Source organism: Microtus ochrogaster, chromosome 10 (assembly GCF_000317375.1).
Source record: "Microtus ochrogaster isolate Prairie Vole_2 chromosome 10, MicOch1.0, whole genome shotgun sequence".
Classification (NCBI taxonomy): Eukaryota; Metazoa; Chordata; class Mammalia; order Rodentia; family Cricetidae; genus Microtus; species Microtus ochrogaster.
Window position 1 is genome coordinate 40,203,106 of NC_022016.1, and position 21,345 is coordinate 40,224,450.

Sequence of the window (21,345 nt, forward strand, 5' to 3'; positions counted from 1 at the left end):
AATGAGGGAGAAAGCAAAATATAATCCATAAATTAAACTACTTTTTTAGAAAAACCTGAAAAAAAACTACTAACTTTCTTTTCATTAAAAAAAAATTAAAAAAGGGAGAGGACTCCAAGTGGCAATTATAAAGAACAATGAAGAAAAACTACTATGGAATCCTAATACATACCAATTGACAAAAAAAAATTTGGCAGCACTAAGTATCAGAAGGAATATACACCCAGGAATAGATAACTGAGGATAAAAAGGGAGCGCTGCTTAGTAAGGACCGACAACAGGACCGACAACAGGCTGAAATGAAGGCAGTTCCAGGAAAGATCACCCTAGAGACCCAGGATCCAGTGATGGGCAATGAGTTTATACATACACTTTAGAAAATGGATTGCTATTTTCTAGAAAAACTGACGTTGAACAATGCTACTCTAAAAATGTATATATGCACAAGGTTGTCCAGTCTCTCCATATCTACTCAAAATAGTTCTTGAGGTCCTAGCTAGAGCAATAAGACACCAGAAGGAGATCAAGGGGACACAAATTGGAAAAGAAGAAGTCAAACTCTCACTACTTGCTGATGATATGATAGATTACATAAATGACTCCAAAAATTCTACCAAGGAACTTCTACAACTCATAAACAAACACCTTCAGTAATGTGTACTTAAGTGCATCATAGTGCATGTATAAGACTGTTTAGAAAACACTCTTCAAAATAAATAAATCTAGAAAGCCCCAAATACTCACTAACTTTAAAATGAATAGCGAAAGCTTGTTCATTACAATACTACATAGTGATAAAAAGGAATAGATGCACAAAGCAACCGGGATGGGTCTTATAGATCTAAAATATATGTGACTCATAACAATAATTGATACTGAGTTATATTATTCAAGGACACTTATTTGGAGATATAGCTATAGGAGCACAAAATTACAAACATATTAAAGGCTATGAAAGTGCTGGTAACTATTTTTATTTCTCAACTTGCGTTGTATTTTTGTGAATGTTCCTTTACAGTAACCTTAGAGTGTGTGTTTACACATATGCATTATTCTAAATATCATGCATGCATTAACTTAAATCTATGGATATTATTTTGTTAAAACTCATATACTGTTTATATAGTAATTCCGTTTAGGTAATTGTATACAAGAATATTTATTGTTAAGTGCCTGTGGTGTGCTTAGCCATAAGTGGAACATCTATATCATACATCCGCCTGCAAGACTTAGGAACCATAGTGGAAAAGGGGACAAAAAGATTGTAAGAGCCAAAGGTCAGGGAGGACTGGGGCTAAACAGTGTCTTCTGGACATGGTAAGACCCATGAACTTACAGCAGCTGTGGCTGCCTGCATACGATTTGTTTAGGATCAAGTCAGTCAACATTCAGCATGGAGGCGGAAGGAACTTATAAGCACCTATTCCTAGCTGAGGAACAGTTACTGACAGTTGAAGGCTGCTGGGAGGGGGACACTCAATTTTCTTTAAGAGTAGGGCCCCTGATAGGTTGACTGTGCTGCAGTGGATTGCCTCACATTCTGAATATATGGACAGCACAATCTGGACTCAATGGGTTACTGAAGTGCTCAAGGATTTAATAAACATATTTCTTTCTTTTTTTTTTTTTTTTTTTTTTGGTTTTTCGAGACAGGGTTTCTCTTTGGTTTTGGAGCTCTTGTAGACCAGGCTGGTCTCGAACTCACAGAGATCCGCCTGCCTCTGCCTCCCAAGTGCTGGGATTAAAGGTGTGCGCCACCACCGCCCGGCTAATAAACATATTTCTTAGAAACTGGAAATGGCTCAGCAGTTAAGAGCAATTCTAGAGGACTGGGGTTTGAGTCCCAGAACTGACAAGGCAGCTCACAACTATCTGGAACTCCAATTCCAGGGGATCTATCTGATGGCCTCCACAGGCACCAGACACTCACTCAGGGCAAACACCGATGCATATACAACAATAAAATAATAATAAAATATTATACTAAAAGGTATATTAGATACAGCATTAGTTCTAATAGATATGGGCATTATCAAATTAGATTATGCACATGCACACATCTAGGTACCTTATTGCAGTCATAAGATACTATTTAAAAAAAACAATGTCAAAAAGAAATGCTTAAGACCATTAACTAGAAAAAAAACCCAGGAAACACAATTAGGTATATAAAAGGAAATGTTCCAAAATCTCTGCTGATTAAGTTTTATGAGTAGCACTATTTGTGGCATTATAATTTCCAATCATTTGTCAATTGCAACAAAGTAGGTATATTATAAATATATTAAGTTATTTATAATTAAAAAAATTAATTGTACTTTTAAATACCAGAAAAATTGAATTGATTTATTGTATAGGCATATAATTAATTAAAATTATTTTATTGGAATTGAAGATCAGATTTAATATGCTGTGTAACAATTACTGGAGTGACAACTTCAGATATGTTTCTCTGTTATCAGAATATAATTTACTTTCAAGTACAACTTCAAAGCTTAAAATTTATACTACACCATAAAATCTCAATCAACAATTTGTTTAAAAAATTTAGCTACCTAAAATTTTTTCTGCCACATATTAAAATGATACCATAATTATACTTAAAAGTTAAAAACAATCTCAAACCTAAAGCTTATAATTATCTTCATAAGCAATTACATTTGGTTTGTGGAGCGAGTTAATCAACTCAGAAATCTACCATCTAGTTCTCTCTGTTTTAGTTTGCTCAGGATTAGCACAGCAGATCCTGCGAAAGGTCTGACAGGCCTGTTTCCAGTGTTGGCTCTGATGGCAGGCATCCAAGGTCTTGAACCCCAGTAAGTCCTTATCCCATTAACTGAAAAGAGTGGCTCCCTGCATCTAAACTGTGCAAACATCAGTTAATGCTGAAAATCTCCTTCAGTTCTGGGGCCTGGAAGCTAGTAGTGCCAGGCATAAGATAGCTATGCAGCCAGCCCTCATTAAAACCTCTGGGCACTAAGTCTCTAATGAGATTCACTGGTTTGCAGCATTTCATAATAGATTGCTGGAGAAGACCATTGGAAGCTGGGCCCTATGCACCATTTCCTTTTGCTGCAACAACTCATAGCTGTGGATGTCATCACACAATGTACCCTTTGAGTCTTTTAAGTAAACCATCAACTTGAGAATAGTCTTGGGGACCATGTGCTAGTATTTAGAACTAAGATTGACTGAACATTTTGATGTAGTGAGCTTGAAAAACGTTAGTGTGTTGCACGGATAGTAATTTGTATCCTCATACATAAGAATAAAAGTCTGATATAGTAGAGAAGGCTATTTAAAATACAAATAGATTTTTGAAATAAATTAAGATACTACAGGCCAGATTTTTGTTGTGTGATAGGAGACAACGGCATTTTTAGCTTAAAATGCCTGTCACAACTTTGCTGGCAAGTAATAATTAGTTCCACTTAGTTTAACAAATTTTACAAATACTCCCTTCCCCATGCATCCATATCAGACAAAAATTAAAGTAAAAAAAGCAGTTCCAACCTACTATCTCCTTTATAAGCTTCAAAAATACAAACTGAGAATGTTATTTTAAAAGATAAAAAACTATTGTTTTCATGTCAGATGTGTTTTAAATCCATATTTAATTACTGTGAAATTCTCCCTGTGGTATATGTAATCATTCTATAATAAGGTAATTAAAATTCCTTAGCCAGCCAATTTAGGATTTACAGCTTAACTCAAGTACCAGACACTACTAAAAACAATCCTGAATGTACTACTGAGAAACAAATATTTAATTTTTTTGGAGGGGAAACACAACTCAGCCTTATCTTCAAAACTAAGTCTATATTTTAAAACAGGTTTGGCAAATTACTGCAGCCAGGTTCAAATTGAAGAATAATCCCAAAGCAATGGCACTATACACTTGTCTAACAGTCTGACTGCTGGTGGTGGCAAGATGATAATATAATCACTAAGCATTAGGCTTGCTTTAAAGGCTACTCTGCTCACCTGCTTCCATAAAGAGCTGCATCTGTTCAAACTGACCCCAAGGACGGACCTGGATATGTGCTTCACTAAGATATTCTGAATAGGATTTTCTCTTGTAAACTCTGGCTTTAGTTTAATATTTCATATTTTACCACAAGGCTTGTGGTTTGTTACCTCTTGCTTCTTGGTGGCTACAAGGCATCTCCTGGGCTCTGCCTTCTTTCTCTCTATATCTCTGTATGGATTTCCTGCCTGACTATATTATGCCCTGATTAACCAATGGTAATAAAACATATTCATAGTGGAGAATTCTCTCTCTCTCTCTCTCTCTCTCTCTCTCTCTCTCTCTCTCTCTCTCTCTCTCTCTCTCTCCTTTCAGGATTTATCTATTCTCATTCTCAATCTCTCTCCCCTCCTGCCCTTCCTTGCTTTAGAAAAGAGGTTCTGCTCTTGTTTCCACAGAGGATGAGAACCTGTAGATTCCTTCAAGACTAATGTAGTTCAATGGAACAAGACCACCCCCTCAAAGGTCTCCATAAACCTCTAAAATTACTTTGTCCAACAAAAAGCAAGAAGCAGTTTGGAGAAAACTATGTCCAAATTCCCAAATATTGTTTACTTTGCATTGATATGAATCTTTGTTTATTGATACAAATTTTAAGGTCAATTTTGTTATACACACACACATTTCTGCTCTTGATTAAGGTACTGTGCTTGTGCAGCTCATTTAAAATTGTAATGTATAATTAAAAATACAGGTTAATAGATAGTCATCTATAACAATCAAGTGTAGTCATGTTAGATTTTTTAGATGTGCAGAGATATATTTCAGGTAGATAGTGATTCATGGAAAAGTCTGCCAGATACTATAGACCTGTAGGCTAAAAATTGGATGCTCCAGTGTTAAAGAAGAACTTTGGGTGGCTGTCCAGGCAGTGAGATGTCTCTGTCAAATTCTAGAGTTTTGAAAGTTGCTTACAATGTACTTCCTGTTAACTCAGGCAATATTATATCCTTCTGGGGTCTTTGATGGACTTAAAGAAAAGATAGTTATAACTACAGTTTTCCTTAGTTATGATAAAAGATAAAGTAGACATAAATATTGTAACTGCAATTCTTGCTTGACACATGTTTTGTTATATGTAATTTTACTGTGTTAAAGTTAAAACCTTCCTTTTTATTTGAACAGAAAAGGGGAAATGGTGTGGGAAGTCCTTTTGTATATGTATTGCTTTTATTGGTTAATGACTAAAAAAGCTTCTTTGGCCTGTGATAGGGCAGAATAGAGGTAGGTGGGAAAGCTAGAGTAAATGCTGGGAGAAAAGAAGAGGCATCAGAGAGATGCCATGTAGCTGCCACAGAAGACTGACATGCCACAACTTTGCCAGTAAACCATGAGCCTTGTGGTAAAATATAAAATAGAAATGGGTTAATTTAAGATGTAAGAGTTAGCTAAAACTATGCTTAAACTATTAGCCAAACAGCACTACAAATAATATAGTTTCTGTGTGATTATTTTGGGTGTGGGAGGTTAGAAACAAATGAGCAGTCTCCATCAACAAGACAGGGTTATTCTGTGTATCCTTGGCTGCTCTGGAACTCACTCTGTATTCCAGGCTGGATACCAACTCATAGATTGGCCTGCCTCTGCCTCTGCCTCTCGGTCTCTTGAGTGCTGGGATTAAAGGTGGGTGCCACTTGCAAAGGATTTTCTATGTTTTGAAATCTAATGCTTTAAATCTTTGCTAATTCAACTCTGGTTCTGTGAATCTGTATTTAAGTATGCTTTCTATTTACAAACTATTTGTAATTATGTGTATACCTATTTCCTAGGATTTTCTAATACTCAGGCAACATAATTATGCCATATGATTTGATAAGAGCAATTAAGAAAAAGAGTATTGGTGACACACAGACTGCACCAAAGGCAGATACGGATATCCAATTTAAAAATGTGCTGGTAATCCAAATACGTTGTTCAGTCTAGCCTTACCTCCCTCATAAGAGCTTCCAAGAAGCCATGAAACAAGAAAACCAATTAGCCTAATTTCATTTGTTTCCCCTTTCCCTGTCTAGATGTAACATTATAAAACTGTGAAAATGATCCAGATCCCTCATAACTTAAGCAATGAGCCTTTGAATACCAGGGGAAATTACATTTATTGCCAGGAATATGGAACAAATTCTAGAGTAGCTTAATTCACACTGCAGCTGTAGATGCATTCTCTCTTTTCGCCAGTAGGTGGCGGCACACACAAATGTACTGGCATTAGTCTTTGAGACACAGGACCACAATTCTTAGAGCAATCTGTTTCTGGTTTTCTGGTTTGAAACCAAGAGATCAAGAGGTACAAAACTCGGGCAGAGATCGCTGAGAAGGTTCATTTATAAAATAATGATAGAAAAGAAGAGTTTTATATTTCCATTTTGGCTCTGGCCTTTTAAAGGAATCACTGTTATTTTAGCTGTGAATTTATAATCTACTTTCAGATCCCTAGAGCTCATAAAAAAGTTCTAAATTTAGATAGCTGTCATTTAAGATTCATGTTCAATTAGAAACAACTGAAAGTCAAGTGAATATGATATGATATTAAGTAATTATTGGTGATTTTGTCAGGCATTTAAAACAGGAGTGTTTCTAGGGGAAATGGCACTGCTTTAGCGATCTCCAGGGGCCAACGATAACAGGAAAGGATAGCCTATCTAGGGAGCAACAAATGGTTGAAGCTCAGTGCAGCCCTTCACAATATTACTCTCCCTTTTTATTTGGAATTTTCCAAAATAAAAGGTGAAAAAAGAAAATAATCATGTTCTATTAATTTAGGCTAACATTAGGATTAGGCCAGTGGCAAATGTTTATCTTCAATGAGATGTCATCTTCAGTCACTGCCACTGAATTATTTTAATCAGAACAAAAATCTCATAAGGATCACCTCAACATTAAGATGCCAAAATCCAGATTTTCCAGCAACAAAAAGCATCTTCTCTCGACTACACCATTATGTTAGGACCCCTTCAGACAAGCAGCATGACTGCCAAAAGTTAGATCTTTTTTTAACATTTTGCTTTCTGTGCTTGTTACTTTATAGTACACGATTAAAACTGCTTTTAGTTTTCTCAAAATAAAATATGGGCAGAGACAGAGTTCTTGAGTGAAGAACAAAATTGAACCAAACAAGTGATTTAAAAAGAATTATAATCTTAAAAATTGAATGGGATGTCAGAAGCCCTCTGTAGTCTCAAAGTAAAACCCTACCTTCAGGCTTCTTGGATGGATCCAGCTCCTTGAGTATGAGGAGGTAAGTGTGCCCTGTAAGACAGCAGCTTTATTCCTGGACTAAATCTTATCATTAGAGACCCTTCCTTACTTAACGTCAAATCTGTCATTTGTAGATTCTAGTGGTGGCCTGTAGGGCCACAGTGAAGAAGAACTGAAGAGACTGATCGTGTTCTCCCTATGGTGGACTCTTAGAATAAGAAAATCAATATATTCTTGGATAGCTATGACTCCAATGTCTTTAAGAGCTCTTTCATTCCAGGGCACTTCATGTTGGATTCACATATGTCTAGAAATGCTCAAAATCTTTCCAAGAAACACGTGAAATAGATTTATTATCATTCGTGAGCACTACAGTATGCACGCGGAAGTCAGAGGCCAGCTTTCAAGAGCTGCTTCTCACCTTCCACTATGTGAGGGCAGGGTTTCCCTTGTTTCTGCTGCACTGTGTACTCTGGGCTATTCTGTTTGGGGAATTTAACTCAGGTGATCAGGCCTACGCAATACAGCAAGAGCTGTTATCTGTTGGAGCCATACTGCTGGGTTCCAGACATGGGATGTTTTAAAGCCATCAGTTTCCATCTCCTCATTTACTATCACCCGGTCTGCTTGAAAACAAATGCTATGATCTGTTAGTTTCCCTTTCATATCTTGGGATCTACAATCTGCCATCTCAAAAGAGCAACTGTTCCCCTAGCCCCAAAAGCCTGTCTATCTTCAAAGGCATTAGGGAAATGCAATGCTCCTGCAGAGGAAGGTGCACCTTAGGCACCACCTTTTATCTAGAAAATGAGTTCACGGGACAGCTTCATCAATTTAGAATTTGAAATCAATAGTTACATGAATCTCATCAGGATGCTTATTTTACTTTTATAAAAAAAAAGTCAGATTTTTTTCTTTGTCAGAAAGCAAGTCTGACTGGGCTCTGTAATTTGACAGAAAGGATCTATTTTGCCGTGTAGGTCACAGAGTAGACATTTCCTAAAGTGTAGCTATACTGTTGTGAAGGAAATATATTTAAAAGAATATTCGAGGTGCTGAAAGTAATATTCTTAAATAAAATACTTTAAAATTTAATTTTTATGTGTATGGTGTTTTGCTTGCATGTATGTCTATATACCATGTACATGTCTGGTGCATACAGAGGTCAGAAAAGGGCAATGGATCTTCTGCAACTGGAGTTGCATGATTGTGAGCTATCATGTGGGTGCTGGGAATCTAACCCAGGTTCTCTCCAAAAGCAGTCAGTGCTCTTAACCTCTGAGCCACGTCTCTTGCTTGTTTTTATATATCAACTTATAGCAGGCCTAGCTCTCAATTCTAGCACATCTCCCAGCCAGTGTCTTTACTATGGACACTCTAGGAAGAAAGAAGAGTGTGTAAGGTAGGAGTATGGCTTTGTTTTGAATTCTATATACTTTCTAATTAACGTAGCCTAAGATTCCACTTAGGATTTCTAAGCTGTTGCAAACAATTAATCAAAACATTTATATCTTTTTCAAGTAAATAGTCACAATTAAATTCACACCGATCTTGCACTTATGTAGCTGAACTTGTCTTCAATTTTACTTTCTTTGTTTAGTTCTTTGGATACAAATTTCTATCTAGATAGGCAATGAATTAGTTAGCTTTCTGTGGGGGGCAACTTGTGAAATGACTCCCAGAAACTCCTATTTCTTGCTATGTAGGTCCTGGTATGTGAGCTGGATCTAATGAATCATTTCTAGCTTATAAATTATGGCAGAAGAGATGATGCGCAACATTTGAGATCAAGTTGTAAGACCGATCTCTACCCTTGTTGTTTGCTCTGTCAAAGTCAGTAGCTATGCTAGTCTACGAAGAGGTCCATGTGACATGGAACCAAGGGATGCCTCAGGCCAATAGCTCTTAGGAAATGAGTCCCTCAGTACATGATTGCTAACATCCAGGGTATCGGCAAGGTCCAGTGCCATCTTGTGAGAGATCTAGAGCCAGAGGATTTGGCTAAGTTTGGCCTCATTCCTGATGCATAGAGTGAGGTTAATTCATGGGTGTTGCTTAAGAGCCACTAAATTTTGGAGTAATGTGTTATGAAGCAATGCATAATCTGATTTTGGTGTCTTGACAATTGAAGCTAGTATATCGCCCTTTTTCTATTTTCCTAATCAAAGTCATGGGTTAATTTTGAACAGAGTAAGGTTAAAGACAAAATATTGTATAATGCCATCCCTTAAAGCTTTCTATAATCTCTTTGGGCATTTATTTAGGCATCTACAGACTATTTAGTTGTACTTGGCTCACACTGCTCCATTTTAAATAAAATTATGTGAGAAACAAGTGAGGCAGTTAGTATATTAACATCAAGAAACTGTTACTTGTGACATTTCCTTTTATATAGGAATATGATTACATCAAAAGAAACTTAAGTATGTTATTACACATTTTGAATTGCCAGGGAGACTCCTACATGGAATTCTACATTCTCATCCTCCCTCTTCTTCACTAAGATGCAAACCGAATACTTTGGGTGTGTTATCCCTTTAAACTCTTCATTTCAGAGCCTCTTCTCTGAAATGTGCTGAAAAGTGACTAGCTGATGTGCCTAGCCTTTGTTTCCTTTGCCACTGCAACCTTAAACAAGAAAATCCTTTTTCACCTGTGACTTTAGGTCTCTTGAAACAGACGAGTCCACGATTATTGCTAAACTTGAAGAGAAAGGTTAGCTTTGTTACAATCAGCATCACTTAAAACGTTACTCAAGCAAGAAAATATACACTCACAATTCAAAAACCATGTAAAGCATTCCATCTGAACTATATGTCTCCAACAACTCTACAATGTGTGGATGCTTCAGCATATGACAGATACTGGCTTCCCGCTTTAGATCTGCAAAATAAACATACAACATGCTTCATTAGGTAGGAACAAAAGACAATTAGAGTGAAGGATGAATGAATGGATGGATGTGATCTATGGTAACGTGAAGACTTCTCTGACTAAAGAGATGAAATCCCCCATTTTAAATTAATCCTGGCTTCTTACCCTTTCAAGACTGCACCAATACAACCTTTTATACTTTTTCTCAGCTTCCATCTATATATGGGCGGAAGCTCTTACTAACAGGCGTTTTCATTTCTTAGTTCAAAGAAATACCGGTACCAAAGTAAAATAAGTACATGTATATTTCCCACAAACTCTTACAGTCACTTTTCTACCTACAAATTTAGAACTTTTCCTTGATCTGCTGATAAGTAACTCAAATTTACTGTTTTGAATTTTACCTTTGTCTTAGTTTTCCTTAACTCAGATAAGAATAAAATGCAATATTTATAGATATATCATAGAAGTTTTGTGAAATAAAAAAAAGTATGGTTTACACAGAAAAGGCACCATTCCCAGAGCCAAAGTTAGAATTAATTAGTGTTTGCAATGATGGGATTGGAATTCAGTCTTCTATAAGTAGGTACTCTGATACTGAATTATACCCCTAGCCTGGGAAACTTTTTTAATACCATCTATAAAATATGCTGAATAATACAGGATCTTTTAAGTACTTTGCAATGTTATTCTGAAGAACAAACAGATAATGCAGGTAGTAACTGCTAGGCATGGTGGCATATGCCTGTAATCCTATCACTTGGGAAGTGGAGGTAGCAGAATCAAGAGTTCAAGGCTATCCACTGTTAGATGGTAAGTTTGAGGTCAGTCTGGGCTACATGAGACAATATTTCATAGCAACAACAATAACAACAACAAACAGGCCCTATTTGGAAAACAAAATTAATTTCAACATCCTCACACTAAGTTTGGGCAGGGGCATTCCACTACTAATCGTGCTATACCTGTTTGCTGATGTATAAAATACAATGTGGTACTTTTATAATTGAATGTAGAAGGGAGACAAGAAAGTAAGAACCAAAGGCAGATTGTACAGTGCAATAGATAACATGATCTCGTTTCTGGTTATTTAATTCAACTTAGTCCTATCAACTAGAGTAATGGTTGCAGGTAGAATTTTATAAAACCTACTCACTTACAGGCAAACTAAATGAAAGGCAGTACAGAATAGACACCATCAGAAAAGGAGGGATCAATAAAACATTAAGAAAGTCAGCGGTATAGAGGAAATAAGAGTCCATATAGGAGAAGGAGGTTGGAATCTGAGAAAAGGCCATGAACATTCTGAGCTGGTAAAATTCCAAAGAGAGGTCAGTTAGTATATGGAACTAGTGAAGTCTTGAAGTGAATGTATGCATGTCAAGGATCCCAATGTCTTAAGACCCATGGGAAACGGCACCACTCATCCTGGCTTAGGCAAAGCTTTCCCTCCTGGTCGAAGTGTGAATGTGACAGTGTATGCAGAAAATGTAGCTTTCTTTCCCTACAGCTTGGTGACTGTCCAGAGACAGCTCCTGCTATGATTTACTAAATGTGCCTCCTTGATTCAGCTGTATACCGTAAGCCCTGCCTCTTTGATTTATCTATATTTAATAATCATGCCAAGCTTGGGGGTGGGGGAGTATTGCAGCTTCTCCACCCAAGCCCTATCCACCTATCTCATCTTTCCTTGTGTTTACCATTCACTCCCTTGTATCCATCCCCTAGGCAGGGTCCTGGAACCCAAACTATGGAAGGACGTGGCAGGTCAGGGCTGAACTTAGTAGACGAGAGACGATTACTTAATGTTAGATTAAAATTTATAATTTCTCTCACTGAGCTGAGCACTCCAACAATTCTGTGAGGTAGGTACATTACTGATGAGTAAGCTCACTCAGGCTTGGAAACATGTTCATGATCACACAGCTATACAGCTTAGTGAACCTTGAACCCTGATTCCAAAGTCAGCAATCTTTCCATTAAGCTGTGTTATGGGTGTGAGTGTGACCACAGTTTAGAAGAATTTTGGAAAAAAAAGAAGAAGAAGAAGAAGAAGAGATGGCTGGGACAAAGCAGGTTTTGCCACTGCACTGATAAAAAGTCCACAGAATCGGGAGTCAGAAACTGGGTGTGATGGCCTTTGTCCCTGCCACCTGCATATCAAGTACCAACTTCTATAAACGGCTTCCAAAATGAGAATGGTGACAGGTGATGCTGTACCTTCAGAAGCTACTAATTGGCTTCAAAGGGCAGTGCTAAGATTGCTTCAAGAAGCCACATGGGAAAGGATCATGTAGAGCACAGCATGTGGGGGAAGGTATTAAAGGGTGTGTGTGTGTGTGTGTGTGTGTGTGTGTGTGTGTGTGTGTGTGTGTGTGTGTGTGTGTCTGTGTATGCAGTGCTCACCACAAAAGAAAGACTGGAGGCCCAGAAAAAAGGCCTTTGTGCTTTAAAGCAGTTGGGAAGGCCCCATCAGAGGCAAGAATGAAGCAGCTGCAGGGCTTGCACAGGGAGGTGCTCACCATAAAGGGTCCTTAAGGGTGTTGGAGGGCCAAACTGAGCCCCATAACATCAATTCAGATGTTTGCATGGCTCCTTCCTCTCAAGAATGTTCTGCTTTCAAACTCCAGGGAAAGCTTGAGAGTTTTACTTCTTTTTATGTTTTCCCTAGCTCCTCACTGTATCAGAAGTCACCCTTCAGACCTGTTTTCCACATTAGTGACTGCTTCCTATCAGTTTGTTATGATGAAAGGCAATTTTAACTCCGTGCTCACACTGGAGTCATAAAGCAAACATGCTTAGTGTCTGCCATAGTAAAGACTGTTCTTGCTCCTGTTCCTCGGGTCATTTTCCACTTTGCCCCTTTCATTTAACTACAACACACTCCAATTCCCACTCACCCTCTGCTCCATGACACCTTTGCTACACTGAGAGCTTTCAGTAGAAACAAATCTGCTGAAGACCCTGGGCTTGGCATGGAGAACGGCTGAACAAGCTCTTGGTCCAGTCTTAATTCTACTCCAACCAAAGACAGAATTTCTGGGGCCCCTGATTTCCAGTAACAAAGTGGTATAAATGTTACTGGATCTGACATTTTGAAGCCTAAAATCAGAATGCTGATAGGATAGCATAAGAATGGCAATATAAAAATAAATTTGCAATGATAGGGACAGCCAGATAAACAATTATTTTCCATAATTCAAATATCAAGTAAATAATGCAAGTAGAAAAGAATACTTTAAAGAACAAATATCAAAATAAAAATTTAAATTAAGTAACTCAAAAAAACACAGATACATTCTATGTACATTTTAACTATAGACTCCAAAAATAGGAAGCTCAAAATGGTCATTTTAAAATGTGAATATGACCTAAGAAAACATGTACCTGTTGACTGCTGTTAAGTCTATGACATCATAGTGGATAAAAACTATTGCTGCCTACATATTGTTCCATGAGGCAGAGGAAGGAAGGATTGGAAGGCAGATGGTAATACTTTGATGTATGACTGTCTGACTGCTCACAGATACTAGCATGAAACATACCTGTGAGGAACATGGCTCAGCGGTGCCACCTCTGCCTGGAGTGACTGCTTGTCTACTGAATAGTGACAGTCAACCTCTCCTTCCCCTTCTCTTCCCATCATACTTTAGTTTATGATTTCTTAGGAAAAATTTGAAAGATACTTTCAATCCTCTATTTCTATATTTAGCGCCCTGACATTTAACTATGTAACTATACTTAACCAATTCATTTCCTTTTTCCCTCCTTTTTAATTATTCCTTGTGTCTTTCACATCATGCATCTCCATCCCATCCACTTAATCTTCCTTTTAAAAGAGGCACTAATGATATTGAATTTTATGCTTCAAATAAGTAACATATTTAAATTAAATCAACATGCTGTATAAGCTTAAAACTCCTATTAATTTCCTCAGAGGTTTGGGCTGTCAATGGAACAAGGACTACCTTATCAATCTCTTAAGTAAGGAGTAGCTAGGGAAGCTGTTTCAGTAGTAAGTTTAAAAACAATTTTCCTGAAAATATCCTTATTATTCATTTTACTTCCACTTAGTAGAGTTCTTTCATAAAAATTGGGTACCACTTAGTGCTACAATTCTGCAGCAAGCTCATTTGACAATGGGTAAAAAATAGGTTTGGTATTTATAAACATGGTTGAAGAAAGAGCAATTTCAAAAACGTTTAGCCTTGAAAAAGCAATCTGAATCTCAGTTTATGAACTAAAAAATTCTACATTTAAAAGTCAGTTTGCCCAGGAACATTCAGTGAAGATTAGATCAGCTATTTTAATAATATCATATTCAATCCGGTATATGAAAAGTATTATTTCTTTTCTTTTCTTTTTCTTTTTGGATTTTTGAGACAGGGTTTCTCTGTAGTTTTTGGTGCCTGTCCTGGAACTAGCTCTTGTAGACCAGGCTGGGCTCCAACTCACGGAGATCCACCTGCCTCTGCCTCCCAAGTGCTGGGATTAAAGGTGTGCACCACCACCACCCGGCGAAAAGTATTATTTTAACACATACTTAAAATTAATAAAATGATAGGTTTGTGTTCTTTGAGATCTGCTATGAATCTTAGGCTTACAGTCTACATAAAATTTTGCTACAGTTTAATTATTTAACAGCAACATATGATTAGCGGCTACAAATTAGAATGGAACAGCTCTAGATAAATTCATTTGCTTTCTTCTTTATTCCATTTATTTATTTGTCTGTGTGTTCATGTGCACATGTGTGACAAAGTCACATGTGGAGGTCAGCGCATAATGTGCAGACGTCAGTTCTCTTCCTCTGCTGTGGGTCATCAGATTTGATGGCAAGTGACTTGACCCGCTGAATCTTCATCTCACCAGCTTGAATTGCTTGAATTCTTACCCTTTTCAGTGATCCTTTGCCCCATCAAATTAATGACTACGCACTGCCAGGTGAGCATTCTAGCCATAAGCTACATTCCCCAACCTCTTATTTGCAATTCTTACGCATACATTTGTAGCCAGTCATTAAAAAAGAACCTAAATTCAATTATGTGTAACTCAAGACTACATCTATAAAAGGAAACTCTATAACTCATCTTAATAACCACATTTTACCAATGAATAACTAAATCTGGTTTTCCCACTATTGTTAATCTAATCTTTTATTTGTTCTGTCATTTAGAATTATTTTTATTTTGCTTAATTTACCAAACAAGAATAGTTACATAACTGTACATAGTTTGTATAGAATGGCTTTATAGATCATAACACTAGACTATGCAATAAAACATCTGAGGATTTACTAAGTATCATTTGTGATTTTCAAGCACTCCCTCTTCAAGTACTTAGTGAATAATTGTGACCACTCGTGTGTGTGTCCTCATTTTACAGAGGAAAAATGGAGGTCCTGAGTTCAATGAGGTCCTAAAAAATCATATACGTAGTATATAGAGGACAAGAATAATGACAAAAGCCCAGTGTTCTTGATATTACATCATAATGGCTCCTAGGACTGTGTAGTTTACATATGAACCAAGACCCAACTGAAAACCAGTGCTAGTATGGTGGCACAGGCTTGGTTGGGCAGCTAGCAAGGCTGTTACACATCCAGCTTCTTCCTGCTGCAGCGTCACCACAGATGGTCAGAGGTCAGACCCAGACTTCCTGACAGAACACAGAATTATCCTCATCCACTTCTACATAATATGATGCACTTCTAGGTTGCATCATAAACTCAACAATCAAAATTCACTAATTCAAGCTCCAAACTCAAACAGAATATCCTGATGTTGTCCTAGAAATAATTGAGGTCAGTAGTAGTGTGTTTATTTGAACAAATGTTAAAACAAATAGTAAATGAAAATCAGTATTGATAACATATCTCCTTGTTATCATAAAACTAATAACCACATATTTGAAGAAAGGAATATAAGCAAAACCTTGGAGAAGGTATAGTAATAAAGTCATTTTCTGCTGCTGAGTTCCACTGATGTGGGAGTGATTTCTTATTAATAAAGAAACTGCCTAGACCCATTTGATAGGCCAACCCTCAGGTAGGTGAAGAAAACAGAACAGAATGCTGGGAGAAAGAAGCTGAGTCAAGGAGTCGCCATGATTCTCCCACTCTAGACAGACGCAGGTTAAGATCATTCCTGGTAAGCCAGCTCGTGGGCTACACAGATTAATAGAAATGGGTTAGATCAATATGTAAGAGCTAGCCAATAAGAAACTGAAACTAATGGGTCAGGCAAGTGTTCAAAAGAATACAGCTTCCGTGTAATTATTTGGGGTAAAGCTAGCCATGCGGGCGGCCGGGTGCCGGGGACGCAGCCCCGCCGCTCATATTACAACATTCCACCTTTATATAATAACCATTTTTGAAGGCTAATGTACAGGTCAGGTTTGTGTTAATAAGGCTATTTTTCTGTAAACCAAAAAAGACATTTTTCTTCCATCCTTTTTCATATTTGCTTTTGTTATTTTGAGGCAAGGTTTCTCTGTAGCCCTGGCTGTCCTGGAATTTGCTCTGTAAACCAGGCTGGCCTCATACTCACAGAAATCCACCTGTCCTTGCCCTCCGAGTGCTGGGATTAAAGGTGTGCGCCACCAACGCCCGTCTAAGAAAGACCCTCTCAAACAGTGATGACCAGAGGCTCAGACAGATTTGCACAAACATTTTGGTTAACTGCAAACTCATCATTTCTTTGATCTTTTACTCATTTTTATTATTTTCTCTAGAAATTTTATGATTTTCACACACTTGTAGAGTTCTGTGCATTTTCTAATTTCTTTGTGTTGTCTACCTTTTAATCTCAGAAGTTAAATTTTTTGTTCTTTGAATGAAGAAAGAGAATTGGAAATGCTGGACTAACAGGGTTTGTTTTATTTCTTAACTTGACAAATGTGCATTAATTGGAAATTAATATTAATTGCACTGGATAATCAAAATTAATGAGACTTTGGTAATACATTTCAAGTTTTGGTTCTGGTACATTAAACTAACACATTAAAACAGGCTCTGTTTAATATTAAATTTAAACTAAAGTCCATAATATATGTATAAATACCAATCAGCTATAGAATAAAGCCAATTACTGTGACAACTATTTCTCTTCTTCATTATGATGAGTTGATAAATAACTGCCTAAAATATCACTTATTTACTTTGGATTTAAGTTATAAAATTGTCATGTCATTCCTAATCCATATTTAAGTATTAAAAATCATTGATCTTATTAGCTAGATATTAAAAATTGTTACAGGTGACAAATGAAAAATTCCTTATTAGCAGGGCGGTGGTGGCACACACCTTTAATCCCAGCACTCCGGTGGCAGAGGCAGGGTGATCTCTGTGAGTTCGAGGCCAGCCTGGTCTACAGAGTGAGTTCCAGGACAGGCTCCAAAACTACAGAGAAACCCTGTCTCCAAAAAACACAAAAAAGTTCCTTATTAATATTAATTTCTAGAGATATTAAAGTGTCCTTAAAAGAGAAGCATTTGCTTAAAAAGTCATCTGTGGTTAAGAATCAAAACTAGATTAAAAAGAAGCCAAATTATTTGTCTCAGAAAATATAGTTCTCCGTCTTTTATGTAAGGAGTTACTCAAGCATGAATATGGTGGAAGTCTGTTTGGAGATGCAATAAAGAAAATAAATGTTAACCAGACAGCTAACAAGGAAAGGCAAAGGGAATGGAAATCCAAAGCAAATCAAGTTTCAGTGTTTTATTTTCTCAAATATATGAACAACTATTGAAGAGTATATTTTATGTATAATAAGTAAATACAATGTTCCTAATGTCTCTAATAGATACAGTTTTTTGTTTGCTTTTCTTTTCGGAGGTAAAAACCAAAGAGGGAAAGATCAGGACATTTATAAACCAGGCACCTATTTCAAAATGGTATTCTTTACTTTGTAAAAGGAAACTGGAGAAACCCTAGTTTATGCTTCAATTAGTTTTCAATATTCAAGTTTTAAAAAGTTTCATACATATTGGGGAATGAGGGTGCTTTGTAAAATGATGAAATATATGCATTTGTTAAAGTTCAGTGATCTACAAACTTATTACTAGGGTTTATCATATTGTATATAAAATCTCCAATAAAGTTTAAACAGCAAAAGAAAAAAACATTATTACAATAAAATAGTTCAACTAAATTGTCAAAGTAATAAACATTATGTACATACCTAGTGCACACTATTTCCTGATTATGTTATGCAGATTTACTTCCTATTTTTATTTATTTAGCTATCGCTGGGGATCTTCCAAAGAACACATACTAAGACAGATTTCATTGTGACTTCTCTCTACCAAGCCTTTCTCCCTCATGGAGCCACTGCAAGAAATACTGTCAGTAAGGGCAACAATTTCCACAGAAAACAACTTGTAACTGATTTTAATATTTAAATAAGCAAATAACTAAGATCAGAAATCTCTATGGTACAGTGAAATAATTACCGAGGCTTTTAATTACATAGGTTTCTACATCTAGTCATAAAAATCCTCATAGAATAGTGTAAGAGTTGTACGGAATCTGTTTGCATCTGGAATCCCAGCAGTTTTGAGTATGAGGCAGAAGGACTGCTAGGCATGTGCTACAGAATGAGATTGTCTCAAAAAGAAGTATGAAATCTCATATTAGTGTGTGGAGTTTAAAGTGCGATTTAAGTTTTAATAATGTTTCTTCTACATACGTGAGTGCTCTTGTATTAGGGGCATAGATGTTCAGGATTGAGACTTTATCTTGATGAATTGTTCCAGTTAAGAGTATAAAGTGTCCCTCTCCATCTCTTCTGACTGATTTTAGTTTGAAATCAATTTTGTTAGATATTAGGATAGACACACCCACTTGTTTCTTAGGTCCATTTGACGGGAAAATCTTTTCACAACCATTTACTCTGAGGTAGTGTCTGTATTTGAGGTTGAGGTGTGTTTCTTGTATACACCAGAAGGCTGGAACCTGTTTTCGTTTCCATTATCTTAGCCTGTGTCTTTCTATAGGTGAATTGAATCCACTGATACTAAGCAATATTAACGACCAGTGGTTGTTAATTCCAGTTATTTTTTGGTAGTAGCATTTGTGTGTTTCCCTTCTTTGGGTTATGCTGGTGGGGGGGGTATCAGATGCCTGTGTTTTTGTGGGTGTAGTTAGCTTCCGTGGGTTGGGGTTTTCCTTCTAGTACTTTCTGTGGGGCTGGGTTTGTGGATACGTATTGTTTAAATCTTTTTTTTTTGTCATGGAATATCTTGTATTTTCCATCGATGGTGTTTAAAAGCTTTGCTGGGTACAGTAGTCTGGGCTTGCATCCATGGTTTCTTAGTGTCTGCAGAACATCTATCCAGGACCTTCTGGCTTTCATGATTTCCACTGAGAAGTCGGGTGTAATTCTGATAAGTTTTCCTTTATATGTTACTTGACCTTTTTCCTTTGAAACTCCTAATATTCTTATTTTATTCTGTATGTTTTGTTTTGCTTCTTAGGTTGTTGGAGGAATTCTTGCATTGCCGCCCACCCATCTCTTCCTTCAAATGAGGCCAGCAGTGTCTTTGCGTCTTAGTCCAATCCTTGCAGCGGCTGTGTGTTTGGGAGTTTTTCTTGGTCTGCTCTGTACTGTCAATTTCTGCCTCAGAAAGCCTCTGAGGTCTCTATATGCCTGCTCTCTTGGTCTTTTCTACTGGTTTGCTCTCTTGGTGCTCTCTCTTAATCCCCTCAGTGTTGTAGCAAACTCTTGGTCCTCTCAGTATTATAGCAAGCTCTCAGCTCTTAAGTGGGGTGTAGCTAGTAGCTTGGGGGTCCAGTGGATGGGTTTGGGTTTTGGGGGAAACTGCCCACAAGAACCTCCCTGCTGGCTGGCTAGAAGAGTCTAGGGAGTTGGGGGAGGGGCCGGGGAATTTGTCCCACAGTAGAGGTAAGAAATAAAGTGAACCCAAAGAAAAACATATATAGATCCTCCTGGAAATTGGAAACAGACAAGATTGCCTGATAAAACTGGGAGCATGGGGGTGGGGAAACAAGGAAGGGGAGAAGGGAAGAGGAGGGGAGAAGGGGAGGGTTGAGGAGAACTTGAAGGAATGGGATAGTAGAGATGGAGGAAGGACAAAGATGAGAGCAAGGAAAGAGATATCAGGATTGAGGGAAGCCATTATAGGGTTAGCAGAAACCTGGCTCTAGAGAAATTCCCAGGAATCCACAAGGAAGACCTCGGCTAAGACCTAAGCAAAAGAGGAGAGGGGGCCTGATCTTGACTTGCCCTGTAGTGAGACTGATGAATATCTTAAATGTCATCATAGAACCTTCATCCAGCAACTGGTGGAAACAGAAGCAGGGACCTACATTGGAACACTGGACTGAGCTCCCAAAATCCAGTTGAAGAGTGAGAGGAATGAGAATATGAGCAAAGAGGTCACGACCATGATGGGGACACCCACTGACACAGTTTACCTGAGCTAATGGGACCTCACCAACTCCAGCCAGACTGGGAAGGAACAAGGATAGGACCAAACCAGTCCCTCTAAATGAGGTTGATAGTTGAATTGCTGGGGCAGATTGAGGGGCCACTTGCAGTGGCATCAGGACTTATTCCTACTGCATGTACTGGCTTTTTGGGATCCTATTATCTTTGCATGTACACCTTGCTCAGCCTAGATATAGTGGGGAGGGCCTTGGACCTTCCACAAAGTAATGTGCCTTACCCTCTCTGAGGACTGGATGAGGGTGGGGTGGGAGGGTATGTGGAGGGAATTAGGAGGAGAGGAGGGAGTGGAAACTTGGATTGGTATTTTAAAAACAACCTAATAAATTAATAAAAGAAGTATGAAATAAATTTATATCAAACATACCCAATGTCTAACCAATGGAAAGAATAAAATAGTTGTTTTAATAAATACTTTAAAATCAGGGACAGAGATAATACTTGTAGATTTATACATATAGCCATCAAATTATTTAGATGTTTCATTTTGTTAGTCTACTGACAAAACACAAAGTATATTATCAATAGAAAATTGCTAACAAGTATGTGTAGGAAATTATCTAACCTGTAAACAGAGACTGTGCTTTTGTTTCCTGTCCACCCAGACCCAAATAATCACACAAACTATATTGATTACAACACTGGCCAATGTCTTAGGCATATTCCTGGCTGGCTCTTAAATCTTAAATTAACCCATTTTTATTCATCTGTGTATCACTACGAGGATGTGGCTTACCAGTAATGTTCTGGCATCTTTCTCCTTCAACAGCTACATAGTGTCTC

At 37.5% G+C, this 21,345-nt stretch overlaps 1 protein-coding gene across 15 annotated transcripts in view; it reads right to left on the reverse strand.

The window, feature by feature from the left end:
- The window catches only part of Cask (calcium/calmodulin dependent serine protein kinase), a 320,516-nt gene that overhangs the window by 183,506 nt on the left and 115,665 nt on the right, over window positions 1-21,345 (reverse strand). For all 15 annotated transcript variants that reach the window (XM_005352875.3, XM_013348391.2, XM_005352872.3 and 12 more), the window contains exon 3: window positions 10,000-10,105. In XM_005352875.3, coding sequence (XP_005352932.1) covers window positions 10,000-10,105 — 106 coding nt within the window. The remainder of the gene's footprint in view (window positions 1-9,999; window positions 10,106-21,345) is intronic.